Source organism: Liolophura sinensis, chromosome 3, assembly GCF_032854445.1.
Source record: "Liolophura sinensis isolate JHLJ2023 chromosome 3, CUHK_Ljap_v2, whole genome shotgun sequence".
NCBI lineage: Eukaryota > Metazoa > Mollusca > Polyplacophora > Chitonida > Chitonidae > Liolophura > Liolophura sinensis.
Genome location: NC_088297.1, coordinates 11,824,324 through 11,837,058, shown reverse-complemented (window position 1 = coordinate 11,837,058; position 12,735 = coordinate 11,824,324). Strand labels below are relative to the sequence as shown.

The window sequence follows — 12,735 nt, the reverse complement described above, 5'->3', positions numbered from 1 at the left end:
AAGGAATTGTCAATATCAGAAATTATGCTGTTTACCATCTGGAATATTACATAATCAAGGAATTGTCAATATCAGAAATCATGTTGTTTACCATCTGGAATATTACATAATCAAGCAATTATCAAGATCAGAAATTATGTTGTTTTCCATCTGAAATATTACATAATCAAGGAATTGTCAATATCAGAAATCATACTGTTTACCATCTGGGATATTACATAATCAAGGAATTGTCAATATCAGAAATCATGCTGTTTACCATCTGGAATATTACATAATCAAGGAATTGTCAATATCAGAAATCATGTTGTTTACCATCTGGAATATTACATAATCAAGGAATTGTCAATATCAGAAATCATATTGTTTACCATCTGGAATATTACATAATCAAGGAATTGTCAATATCAGAAATCATGTTGTTTACCATCTGGAATATTACATAATCAAGGAATTGTCAATATCAGAAATCATGTTGTTTACCATCTGGAATATTACATAATCAAGGAATTGTCAATATCAGAAATCATGCTGTTTACCATCTGGAATATTACATAATCAAGGAATTGTCAATATCAGAAATTTTGTTGTTTACAATCTGGAATATTACATAATCAAGGAATTGTCAATATCAGAAATCATGATGTTGATCATCAGGAATACTTAGTAGTCTATGAGTTATCAGAAATCAGAAATCATATTGTTTACAATCTGCAATAATTACGGAGCCTACGAGGTTTGAAAATCAGATATCTTCTGTTAACCACGTTGAATTATTAAATGATGTTGTTTACAATCTAAGATGCAAGGTTTGAATTGTCAAACGGTTGTGCTTGCAGTTACCAGCTGTAGCTTAGATGAGTTCCGATGTTCCCAGGAACAGTGTATCTCCCGAACGGCAGTCTGTGACGGACTAGTGAACTGTGCTAATGGAGCGGACGAATTCGAAGGATGTAAACGTAAGTGATGTGACGCGGATTCTTCTTTTAACGCTTTTTTACCCCTGGAAAACTTATTTGTCTTGGTTAAAAAAGACTGTATATCGTCTAAAAATTCTTACAACCAAAAAAATGTGACAAATTTCAGTTACATTTGTTTTTTTTTTAAATCAGAAGCACAAATTAAAGTTGTAAATTTGTCATTCTCCATCTGCTGTGCTAATAAAACATAAGTAAGCATATGAAGGAGTATAGCTCAAAATATAAGTTTTCCTATTCTTTCTTCACTGAAATTAAATTGAAAATTTAAAAATGCAGGGAAGAGTTTGGACCAAATGTTACTTTTATGGGTCACTTTTTGTATTTCACTTCAAACGCAAGTATATTTTTGGAGCATGAATAGACGTTACAACGGTAAATTCAAAGTAGAAATTCTCCTTTTTGCTTATCAGCTTATCAGTACAATCAAAAATTTGTTCTGTTAAATTTAACAGAAAGTCTGTTTGAGTGATGCTACAATGTATTCTGTTATCATCACAATATTGAGTCATTTTCAGCATGAAGGCTTGTTTCTGTGATCATTATGTTGATTTAATAGAGTAAGTGAGTTATACTGAACAGTATAATAACAGAACACATTGTAGCATCACTCAGATAACAGAATTTGTGTTAAATTTAACAGATTATCTTTTTAAGAGTATTGTCTATACCAAATCAAGAATAATACATTTGATGTTGTTTGCACAGCTTTGAACAACATAAGACTAGTGGGAGGAGCTCCATATGCAAATCAGGGGCGTGTCGAAATATTCCGTGATGGACGTTGGCAACCCGTGTGTAGGCCCTCGGACAGCCAAGGCGGCTGGGGGGGCAAAGAAGCGGTTGCCACGTGTCGAGCGATCGGCTTCAGGTATTAGATAAAGACAATATTTAACATCTCTTGCTCAGCTATGAAGCATTTTACCGTTCAAGATTTCTCAAGGATTTGGTTTGCCATAATCTTGCTCTGCCAAGAATGGTCCCATACCAGTGCCAGAGTGCGCTCTGATTAAAATCTATAATCTATTTCTTGAGGAGATTCGCCTATATTCAGCTGTCATGCTCTCTAACAAAACTGCTTATAGTCAGTGACACGAATCAGCATAAGCTCTACGCATTGATGTATGTGAAGTTCGCATTATTGCAAGGAAAAATGAAGTTAGAACACTTTTTCTAATTCATAATGTTAAAGTCCGTAAGCCCGGTTTCGACGGCAAGAACCCATTGCCTCAGATGACGTCATAATTATTCAAAAAAAAAAAAGAAAAAGAAAAAGAAAAACAGTGGCATGGTGGATATTGGGGTTCAACATGTTTTGACGGAGGCCAACACCATTTACCGAAACTGCTGTCGATTTCACTGTAAACCCTGTGTCTAACACTGCCATATTTGAAATTGTTCACACCTTTAGTATACTGTTGATAAATGAGTTCTGTTTTATCTCTTGCAGTATGTGGTCTCGCGATAGTATGGTTTTAAAGCTGGATGCTAAGAAATGTTGTTATAAAATGCAATGTAGTCTATTCGCAGAGTGTAGTGTAATCAAATCACTCCCTATGCCCATACTCCAGCATGCCACTGGTTTTTGAACAATTACTTTATTTGCAAGAATATGGGCTTTCCGCAGATCCAGGTGTAAAGCTTGTGTTGTTGCGTGTCACTGACTAAAAGCACTCTTGGTAGCGAGTATGACCGATATTACAGACAGCTGAATATAGACTACTCGCTAAAAGAAACAGACTGTAATCCGTTACCAAATAAGCTGGGATTTAGGCGGCCTAACAAAGAACTTATCGACGTTGTGCTTGAGGACGTGGAGAAGCATTTGAGAAGTAGGTTTTTCCCTCAAATGCTTTGACAAACTGTTACGTCAGTTTCTTAAGAGGAGCCTGCTCTGACGCCGAGCAGGGAATTCTGAGAATAGCTACTTTAGAACTATTGTACTGCCAGGTGTGTTTCTGTGGTTACTAGTTGACCATGACTGTTTGTTTGTCTGTCCCTATTTCTATAATCACCATATCTCTGAACTTAGTGAAAGAGCAGCCTTAAAGTTTCGCTGAGATGGTTATTGAAACTTATACATGTGCATTGTGGCCTTTCAAGGTTTATAACTGTATTAATAATTTGCATATTATTTTCATCTTGACTTGCATGACTATAATAGCAATATTTTCACTGTTGTATCTCTGGAGTTCTAATACTGTTTTCTGGAATACGTCACTGTGGCTGAATTGTGTTTCCAAAGACGCAGTTCCCAAGCACTGCAGCGTAACAGTAGCGAATGTTTTGTTTTCAGACAGCATGTAACAGATTCTTCCCGGAAGAAGATGTTTCCCATCTTTGAACTGTCACTTTAAATGATTCTGTCAATTTGATTGAATCTGTCACCATGGTTGATTTTGTACCTGTGACTGAATGTGTCACGATGATTGATCCTGTCACTCTTTCGTGATACTGAAAATTGGACTGATTCTGTCACTATAATTGATTCTGTCACGATGAATGAATGATTCACTGTGACTGATTCTGTCACTATAGCTCATTCTGTCACCATGACTGATTCTGTCACTATCGCTCATTCTGTCACCATGACTGATTCTGTCACTATAAATGATTCTGTCACGATGAATGAATGATTCACTGTGACTGATTCTGTCACTATCGCTCATTCTGTCACCATGACTGATTATGTCACTATCGCTCATTCTGTCACCATGACTGATTCTGTCACTATAATTGATTCTGTCACGATGGATGAATGATTCACTGTGACTGATTCTGTCACTATCGCTCATTCTGTCACCATGACTGATTCTGTCACTATCGCTCATTCTGTCACCATGACTGATTCTGTCACTATAAATGATTCTAACACGATGAATGAATGATTCAGTGTGACTGATTCTGTCACTATAGCTCATTCTGTCACCATAACCGATTTTCTCACTATAATTGAATCTGTCACTGTGGTCGATTCTGTCAGTATGTTTGTTTCTGTCACTTTGTATACTCACCAAACAGTTTCGGAGAAACCTACGTTGTGAACGACTGGCAACCCGGTCCAGGCGCTTTGACGCCAAAGCTACAGGTAGAATGTATTGCTTCGGCTTATGTTCTAGACCAGTGCATGGTATTCGGAAACTTGATAAAATCAAGCTGTGGCCCGTGGAACAAAATAGCGGCCGTTTCCTGTGGCCAAAGAGGTGAGTCATATTCAACAACAACGTATTTATTTATTTATTTATTTATTTATTTATTTATTAATATGAAGAGATAGGTAAAAATATCCGACAACAGACTGTATATAATTTATTCTAAAAATTACACAAAATATAAAACTGAATGATAATAATGGCACACACAATAATAATAAGAAACCAGAACAACAGCAATAATAATAACATATGCTTGCAGACCTTCCCACATATGAATAATTAATAATAACGATAATAAAAATAGAAAATATCCTTATTAAAACTGTACTTTAAAGTAATTTTGACAATCCCAACTAAGAAAGTTGAGAAACTGTGATGTACTTGTATATGTATAGTTGATCACTTCGGTGGCCTAGTGGTTAAAATATATCGAAGTCGATAGGACCAGCCCGGATAGCACAGAGCGTCCGCTTCGGGAGCGGTAGATCCAGGATCAATCCTGGGTCGAGTCACACCTAAGACTTTAAAAGAGGAAGTTGTAACTTGCTCTCTTGGCGTTCAGCATGAACGGAATAGTATAACGACTGGTTGACCCGTATCAGTATAAAGGCTCGGGCGGGGCTGCTTACTTGCCTTTGATAAGTCGTCTCAGTGAAGCAGCACTAGATAAAAGAGCGGTGGAAATCCGTCCTGCGACAAGGAGGCACATTACATACACCCTAAGGATTCCTTCGTCGTCATATGACTGAAAAATTGTTGAGTACGACGTTAAACCCCAAGCACTCACTCACTCGAAGTCGATATAACCCGGGATCAAACCCAAAGACTTTGAAAATAGAATTTGCTGCTGGCTCGCTTGGTGCTGAGCACTGAAAGGTTAGAACAAAGAAACAGGACAGGTTGGCCGGGTGTCAGTATAATGTGACTAGGTGAGGTGTCATGTGGCGGTAGCAGTTTGGTGACATGAACTCGCCCTGCCACAAGAAGAAACAGTATATGTATTCTTACCATATGACTTGTCCAAAAATTGTTAAGTACGACGTTAAACCCCAAGCATACATACGTATATTTTAGGCCCCATCCTAAGCTACCTACAAAATCCGTAGCCGTGAGATTTAAATGTATAAGCTGCTGAGGGTTGTAACCGTTAAGACACATGACGCGCCGGTTCAAACCTGGTCTTAGGCTAGAACTTTGGAGATTCCACTGCTTTCACTGTTTGTCGGGCATTGCCCTGCTCCTGTGGTTGTTTGCACACTCGGACTTATATATGAAAAGTCGTCAGTAACTTTCCAAAGGTCGGTGGTTTACCCCCAGACACACCGGTTTCTTCCGCCCATAAGACTGGCTAGAAGTGAAAAATTCTTGAGTATGACATCGGACCACGGTCAAACGCAAAACTTTAGAGATGACCTTAAGGGACGTGTTAAACCATGCCCCTGATGCATTTACTGCTAGTACAGCACACACTCACTACCGGAGTAATTATCCGAGTTTTCTACAATGTGTTACATGAAAGTTGACACAAAAACAGACAAGTAAGCAATAAGAATTTAGTTGTTTTCGTCTTGTTGATTGTCGTTACTATGTTAGGAAGACCATTTATGCAAGTTCGTTTGTTTCCATTTCAGTTCGTTATGATTACGTGGTCAGGTTAAAACAGTCCAGTGTTCCATGGAAAGGTCTCGTGGAAATCAGTTATAGAGGGCGCTGGGGAGCGGTGTGTAACTCTGGCTGGGACGAGACAGCGGCGAATATCACGTGCAGAATGCTGGGCTACAGGTAGGGCTGGAAGTTAAGGGTAATATTATCTAAAATAGAGTGAGTGAGTGCTTGGGGTTTAACGTTGGTTTAAGTGTTGGTTTAAGCTGTTGATTATCACTAGAATACTGAAATGTGAACATGTACTTTGAAAAATGCTGAAATAATAACACTGTATAAAAAGTGCTCAGCTAACGCTTACAAATTTCAGTCACTCCTCATGATTTTTATAGTGTTCAATGTAACACTTTACTTTTAAGAATGTAAATGATCACACGTAACTGTGATATCCTCTCTGTTGTGATTTTACCTAAGTTAGTACCGGTATGATATTCTAACTGTTCTTGTAAACGCTCATAAAGTATTCCTGCGTAATTGAAGATTTTTCTGATGGACTAAGTATCCCCGAGTCCTGGTTCCTTTGCGTTTTTTTTTTCATGGTATTGTTTATTAAATACGATGACAACTCGATATTTTTCATGGTATTGTTTATTAAATACGATGACAACTCGATATTTTTTTAGTAATTTGTTACTACTTAATCATTTACGTGAACTGTTAAAATAAACCCTAAATGAGGTAAATTGGCAACGCCGATGGAATCTCCGCTTTTTTGGTTATACTTCCTATGCTATAGTCTTTATTTTATATACAACCATACACTTATCTTTCAGCGGAGCTGTTCAGTCTTTAGGTGCCCAGCATCTTGAAAATTTGACCTCCACACGACCTTGGATTAGTGGCCTTCGATGTCATGGTAACGAAAGCTACCTTCATGAGTGTCAGCATGACGCCTGGGATCTCGCTAGCTGTATCCCGTCTCAGTATGTGGGAGTAGAATGTATCCCCGGCGATCGTGAGTTTTTTGATTTATTGATTTATTGATTTATTGATTTTACGCCATTCTGAAGAATGTATCACGTACCCGACGCTGACCCGCATTATGGTTGGAGGAAACCGGTCAGAGCCCTGGAGAAAGCCACGACCATCAGAAGGTTCTCGGCAGACCTTCCCACGAAGTTTCTCGTATACTGCGTGGCCTAGATAAAGAGATAATCCTTTAATATAACGTACACTTATTTAAGATTTTTCAAACGGGGAACTTCTATGTGATATTTCCTGCACATCAATCATTGGATATTGAATGCCATTTCTGAATGTCTACAGCAAAGGCGAATTATTTTGGCAGCGGCAACCGGTTAATATCTTAAACGTAAAGCATCTCAGATCTTTACTGACAGACCATAATTTGAATACTCGATACTGATGTCATTCATTCGTTTAGAACATTCCTTTTGTCTTTCCATCATCTTTAAAAACTGCAGGCTGCTTCTCTTCACATGATCACGTCCAAAACGTTTTTTGGTAATTGACGTTGCCCTCATTTGCACCTGAACGTCCATTTTGGTTGACGGCTGGTATTCGAATGTCCGTCTTTGACGCATATATTCATCTATCTAGCATTGTACATGTCAGACATACACTTTTGAACTTGATGCAGTTCATCTATAGTTTTACGCTTCTAACATTTTGAATAATTACTGATTTAAGAGTGCTTTTTTTTCTTGCCCACCCGAAATAACCTATCGCAATACAGCAGAACGATTTGATGCAATAACAGAATACATTCTATCATCATTTAGATCAACATTTCCGTTAAAAAAATTATTTTTGGGGGTAAAAATACTTTTTCGCCAGTGCTTTAACAGTTTAATGTTGTTGTCTCTCTTCCAGTTACGCTGCCAGAGTTCCCCAGGGTGATGAGGCTGGCGAATGGCACGGCTTCACACGGCCGGGTAGAAGTTCTATTCGATGGTCAGTGGGGGGACAATGTGTGATGATAATGTGGACAATAACACTGCTGTTAAAATCTGCCGGGAAGTGGGCTATAGGTGAGTCCTGTAGAATGATCGTTTCACTTGCTTTTCTCAGCATCAATATTTCAATAAAAATTAACGATGGAATTTTACAACACAATGTACTGGGTTGAGTGAGTGAGTGAGTGAGTGAGTGAGTGCTTGGGGTTTAACGTGGTACTTTTTCAAGTTGTAAAATTTTCTGTGTCATTGAAAACTGTGAATTTACACTATTTTTTGTAATAATACAGCTGATGCCTGTAAACAACATTATTTGTCGATGTATGGTTTTTACACTAGAGGCTTTCTAGTAAAACTTACTGTAAAGCACCGACAGTTTTGACAGCGCACCGTTTGGTAACAATGGTTGGTAAGGTGTCTGGAGTTATTGCAAATGCCATACAGAAATATGTACAAATGATCCGTTTAATAAAACAGAATACAACCATAATTAAGTTGAAAAAGGGACCGTATTTCACCAGTTGCGCTTCGTCTTTTGCCAATTATCACACTGTCTCCGCTGCTACCCTCAGTGCTACTGCCTATTATTACATTAATATTGAAGAATTAACGGCATCTCTACCAATCGTAACAGCTTGCGGTCACCATGTTCGTTTTATTCTTTATCAAGACTTGATAAAATCTAAAACACAGTTTGATCACTTTGGCGTTTTGATGAACATAGAATAACCGAGCGAAAATACAGAGTAACAACAAGAAATACGTATTATTTATTTATATATTTGATTGGTGTTTTAAGCTGTACTCAAGAATATTTCACTTATACGACGGCAGCCAGCATTGTGGTGGAGGAAACCGGACAGAGACCGGGGAAACCCACGACCATCCGCAGGTTGCTGGGAGACCTTCCCACGTACGGCTGGAGAGGAAGCCAGTATGACCTGGACTTGAACTCATAGCAGAAATATGTGTTAAAATATGTGCAAATTCAGCACAGGATACCGAAAGGTGTAGTATTTATCAACTTCAATTAAAAGATCACAGAAAAAAAATCTTTGCAAAATACTAGTACAGAGTGCATGGTGTATCCCCAGCATGTAGCGTCTTTGTGACAGTATTGTCCAATCAGTGTACCGAGCACTCTTCAATTCGGAGGAAAATCTTGGAGCCAATTCAATCAGTTGCACGTGTGTAACCGATACTCCTTTCAGAAATGGATTCTTGTCGACAAGAGGACCTACCCGGATCGGGTCCCATCTGGATAGATGGCGTTTACTCGTCCTGTCCCAGCCAGGCTTCTCTTCTGGACTGTCCCCTTCGCCTTTAGTCTGGGCCTACACGATTGTGATCACAGAGAAGATGTCGTCGTGTCTTGCTTTACTGGTGAGTGAATATACGGCTGCAATTCCGACCTAGATTATACTAGTCCGAGATTGCTCTGACATAAGTTGGCAAAAGTTTGGCCCCAAACTAACGTATGAGCGTTTTGCGTGTGGAAACCTGCCGTGGTGGTGTGTCACGGCGTTCGAGACAAAAATTACGCATCAAATACGTTCACACGGTCTTAGGGTTGCACTTATGTTCCTTTTCTTTTCGTCTTTACGATTTATCGTAAGCAGAACATCCAATTGTTATTTCCTAGCAAAAATGGGCCTAATATTCCTTGGTGAAGGTCAAAGCGAACGGCTTTGATAGCCTCGACATATTTGCCAATAGCAGTTAACTGCATAAGATTTTTAAATGGAGTACGCTCTGACGTTGGTTTGTGGCCATCCTTCATCGAACTTAAGTTTTCCAAACCTAACGTCAGAGAAATTTCGAGACTAGGATAACACGAGATAACGGCGTTACCACAACAAAATGATGTTCCTTTATGACGTGAAGTCTTTACCTTATACGACAATGTATAATCAGTCTGACCAATTTAACATGGAGATGTTATATAGAATACGACAATGTAGATATACAGTATGTATCATTTTCCGTTGAAATTTAGGTGAACTGACCTGCAGCACTGCAAATTAACTAAAAAAACGAAGATCTTTTTTCTTTACTTCTTGTAACTGGAGTTTTTCTTTTACTTTAAAACTGAAACGCCTATAATGCTGTGTATACTTAGGTTTATTTCAAACCAGCAGAACTGTGCTTTATTCTATTCTCTCGGGATTGGCCTGTTTTTTGTCGGAGTTATGCAGGTTCTCTGCTTTCTTCTTGCGGCGTAAACTGGCTTTAAACTGCAATTTTTCAGTCCGGAAATTAAGTAGCCTGATGTGTTCACATCGAGGATACTTGATAAAAGAGTTCGGATTGGGTAGGCCAAGCGTCACGGTATGTTTATTGATGACGTCATTTCCGTATTTTTCTTTCCTTTGGCGGAAAATATGCGTGGAATACAGGGCGTATTACGAAATATTAAATATGCATGAAAAATGAATTTATTATCGTCTAAAATTCTTTCATGTATCGTTTTATGCAGACAGTACAAGACAATCGTTTTATTCCTGTGATATTTTCCTCCTGTGTGTATCCACAGAATGTGATGTCGATGAGTTTTCATGTCCGGATAACAAGACTTGTGTTAGCCCTGAGTACATCTGTGACGCAGATCCGGATTGTCCGGGTGGAGAGGACGAAGACAACTGTGGCATTGGTATGTACACCCGGAAAAGTTCGCTGCGGGACAGTTTGTCGGAGAAAGGAGAACACGATTGGCCTAAAAGAAGTTAGCCCAAACGTGTACAGCTTCGTTGTGTAATACCATGGTTTCTGTAAAATTCTATGATAAAGCAAATAGTTACATGTTCAGTTACAGTTCACTAGCATTGATGCGTAACAGCAGAGAATGAATGGTGTGGTTTCACACGATTTGGAACCGTAGTGGCATTGGAAACAGTACGGCATTTCCGTACCAAATTTCATATTAAAATGGAAAAAAAAATCAAAAGTTATGTCGAACCAGTTCACTGGCGAGCAACAAAGTGAAGGCCTGTGCACACATATGTGCTCTGCAGACTGTAAAGCCTATAAAACTACAATGAATCTATGTGAAGAATAAAAACCCCGTAAAACGACTTCAGGGCATCTTCAACCGTCTAGCATTCCAAAGTTTCCGGGCCCTAGGCGGCACCTGGATCCTCGCCTTTTGGGCTGGGTAGTGGACCGATGGCCGTACCGCTTTCAGATTGCTTCTGACGCTCCTAAATTGTTCAGGCGTGGAACAGTCACAATATTTTTTGGTTGTGTAACTGAAATATTATTGTGTATAACTCAAATATATGAAGTAAGTAAAAAAATAAATGAGTGTTTTAGTATATCGGGTAAGCATAAAGAAGTGGGCCGTACTTTTACACTCAATATCTTCGAAACCCTTTTACGTCAGCTTCTAAAAAATTACACACCCAAAAGCCATTATGTTCTAAGTATAAAGGCTAAATTTCAATTTTTAAGATTTCTGTTCATGGGACCAAAATCAAAATCAAATCAGAGTCAAAATCAAAAATCAGAGTCTAAAACGCACATTCCGGACATTTCAAAATGATGTTCTACCTTGTTTTATTCGAAAAGGTGATCAATTCTTCATCCATCTTCTCGGCATACGGCGCGCAAACGTTTCTTCTATGAACTGATTGAGTCCCGAATCTCCTTAAGAGTAATTTTTTGGCAACAGCCCTTGATGCATGTCACACAGGTGCAGCGCGCTCTACTCATGACACCTGACAGGTGATGCAATGAGGGTCACCGGAACGTGCGTTTTTGAGGCTATGTTTTCATTTTAACCCTGTGTACGGACTACTCAAGCTATGACATAAATTACTCAAAATATTAACAAAATCATGCCATTTGAATGTCTAAAGTTTGAAAGGGATTTGAACAAATGATAATGGAGCAATGCAGCATCAAAGTATGGCCCATTCTTTATGCCCACCCGATATATTTCTATGTACCTCTCTGATTCTATTTTTAAATTCTGTTCTGTGAGTTCAAGTCCAGCTCATGCTGGCTTCCTCTCCTGCCGTAAGTGGGAAAGTCTTCCAGCAACCTGCGGATGGTCGTGGGTTTCCCCGGGCTCTGCCTTGTTTCTACCCACCATAAAGCTGGCCGGCGTCGTATAAGTGAAATATTCTTGAGTACGGCGTAAAACACCAATCAAATAAATAAATAAATTTAATTCTGTTTCTCATGGTACACGTATATAAAAATCATTCTCAAGTAATACGCCCCTGACTTGATGTGTGGCGGTCCATTTGGCATATAGCGGAGGGGCTGAATAGACCCAAGTAGTCCACTAGCCTTCGCCAAAAAGTTGATAATGTCGACAAAGGCTTTATCTCAACAGATTTTTCAGGTATTTGTTGTTGTGCGTTGTTTCCTTTTTTTTTTGCTGCTCCCTGTTTTCATTAAGACTTTTCACTGAAAAGACTCACTCCTGTGAATTTCGAGCGGAGAAACCTGGAAACCATGATCAGAGAAAACGGCTCCGCTTTGCCAGTTACGTATGCCCCACCTGTCTTAAAGCCGCAGCCGAAAGCACCACATCGACTGGCCTAGAGCACACCAGCTCTTTGGTTAAGAACTGATTCAGTTCTGCCAGGTGGGCGTTATATGCAAAGCAAGCTACACTGAATCTTGTATAAAATAGATCTGAAATATTTGTCAGAGCTAATTGTGAGTCAAAATAAATTGACGATTGACTTAAGAGACTCTGTAACTTTGGTGCATTCAGATACAGCATGTGCTGCGGACGAGTTTCCCTGCTACGGAAGGGGTCAGTGTATCCCGATGTCAGCGAGATGTGACGGCGAATATCACTGTTCGGACGGAACCGATGAATTAGAATGTGGTAGGTTGACTTTTCTAATAGTGTTTTCCATGATGATTGAAATCTTCTATGTAATTAGAAGATCAAATCATATTTAAACATCATGACCTGTTGAAATGATTAATGTCCCCTTACTTGAATCTTTTTAATAGTGTATTTTGAAGAAGTGCTTAAGAGCACATTGCCAGTATTTCTTCCGTATCGTG

The 12,735-nt window shown here is 39.0% G+C and overlaps 1 protein-coding gene and 1 long non-coding RNA gene across 2 annotated transcripts in view; both read left to right on the top strand.

Annotated features, from left to right (window-relative positions):
- The window catches only part of LOC135463359 (uncharacterized), a 30,263-nt gene extending 22,532 nt beyond the window's left edge, over window positions 1–7,731 (top strand). The window contains exons 12-17 of the mRNA XM_064740618.1: window positions 840–959; window positions 1,686–1,848; window positions 3,999–4,180; window positions 5,764–5,914; window positions 6,568–6,749; window positions 7,628–7,731. Coding sequence (XP_064596688.1) covers window positions 840–959; window positions 1,686–1,848; window positions 3,999–4,180; window positions 5,764–5,914; window positions 6,568–6,749; window positions 7,628–7,731 — 902 coding nt within the window. The remainder of the gene's footprint in view (window positions 1–839; window positions 960–1,685; window positions 1,849–3,998; window positions 4,181–5,763; window positions 5,915–6,567; window positions 6,750–7,627) is intronic.
- Window positions 7,732–8,936: 1,205 nt separating this feature from the next.
- Window positions 8,937–12,550, top strand: LOC135463637 (uncharacterized). The gene is made up of 3 exons (XR_010443566.1): window positions 8,937–9,093; window positions 10,244–10,360; window positions 12,434–12,550. It is a non-coding gene; the product is annotated as an uncharacterized LOC135463637 (long non-coding RNA).
- The last annotated feature ends 185 nt before the right edge of the window (window positions 12,551–12,735 follow it).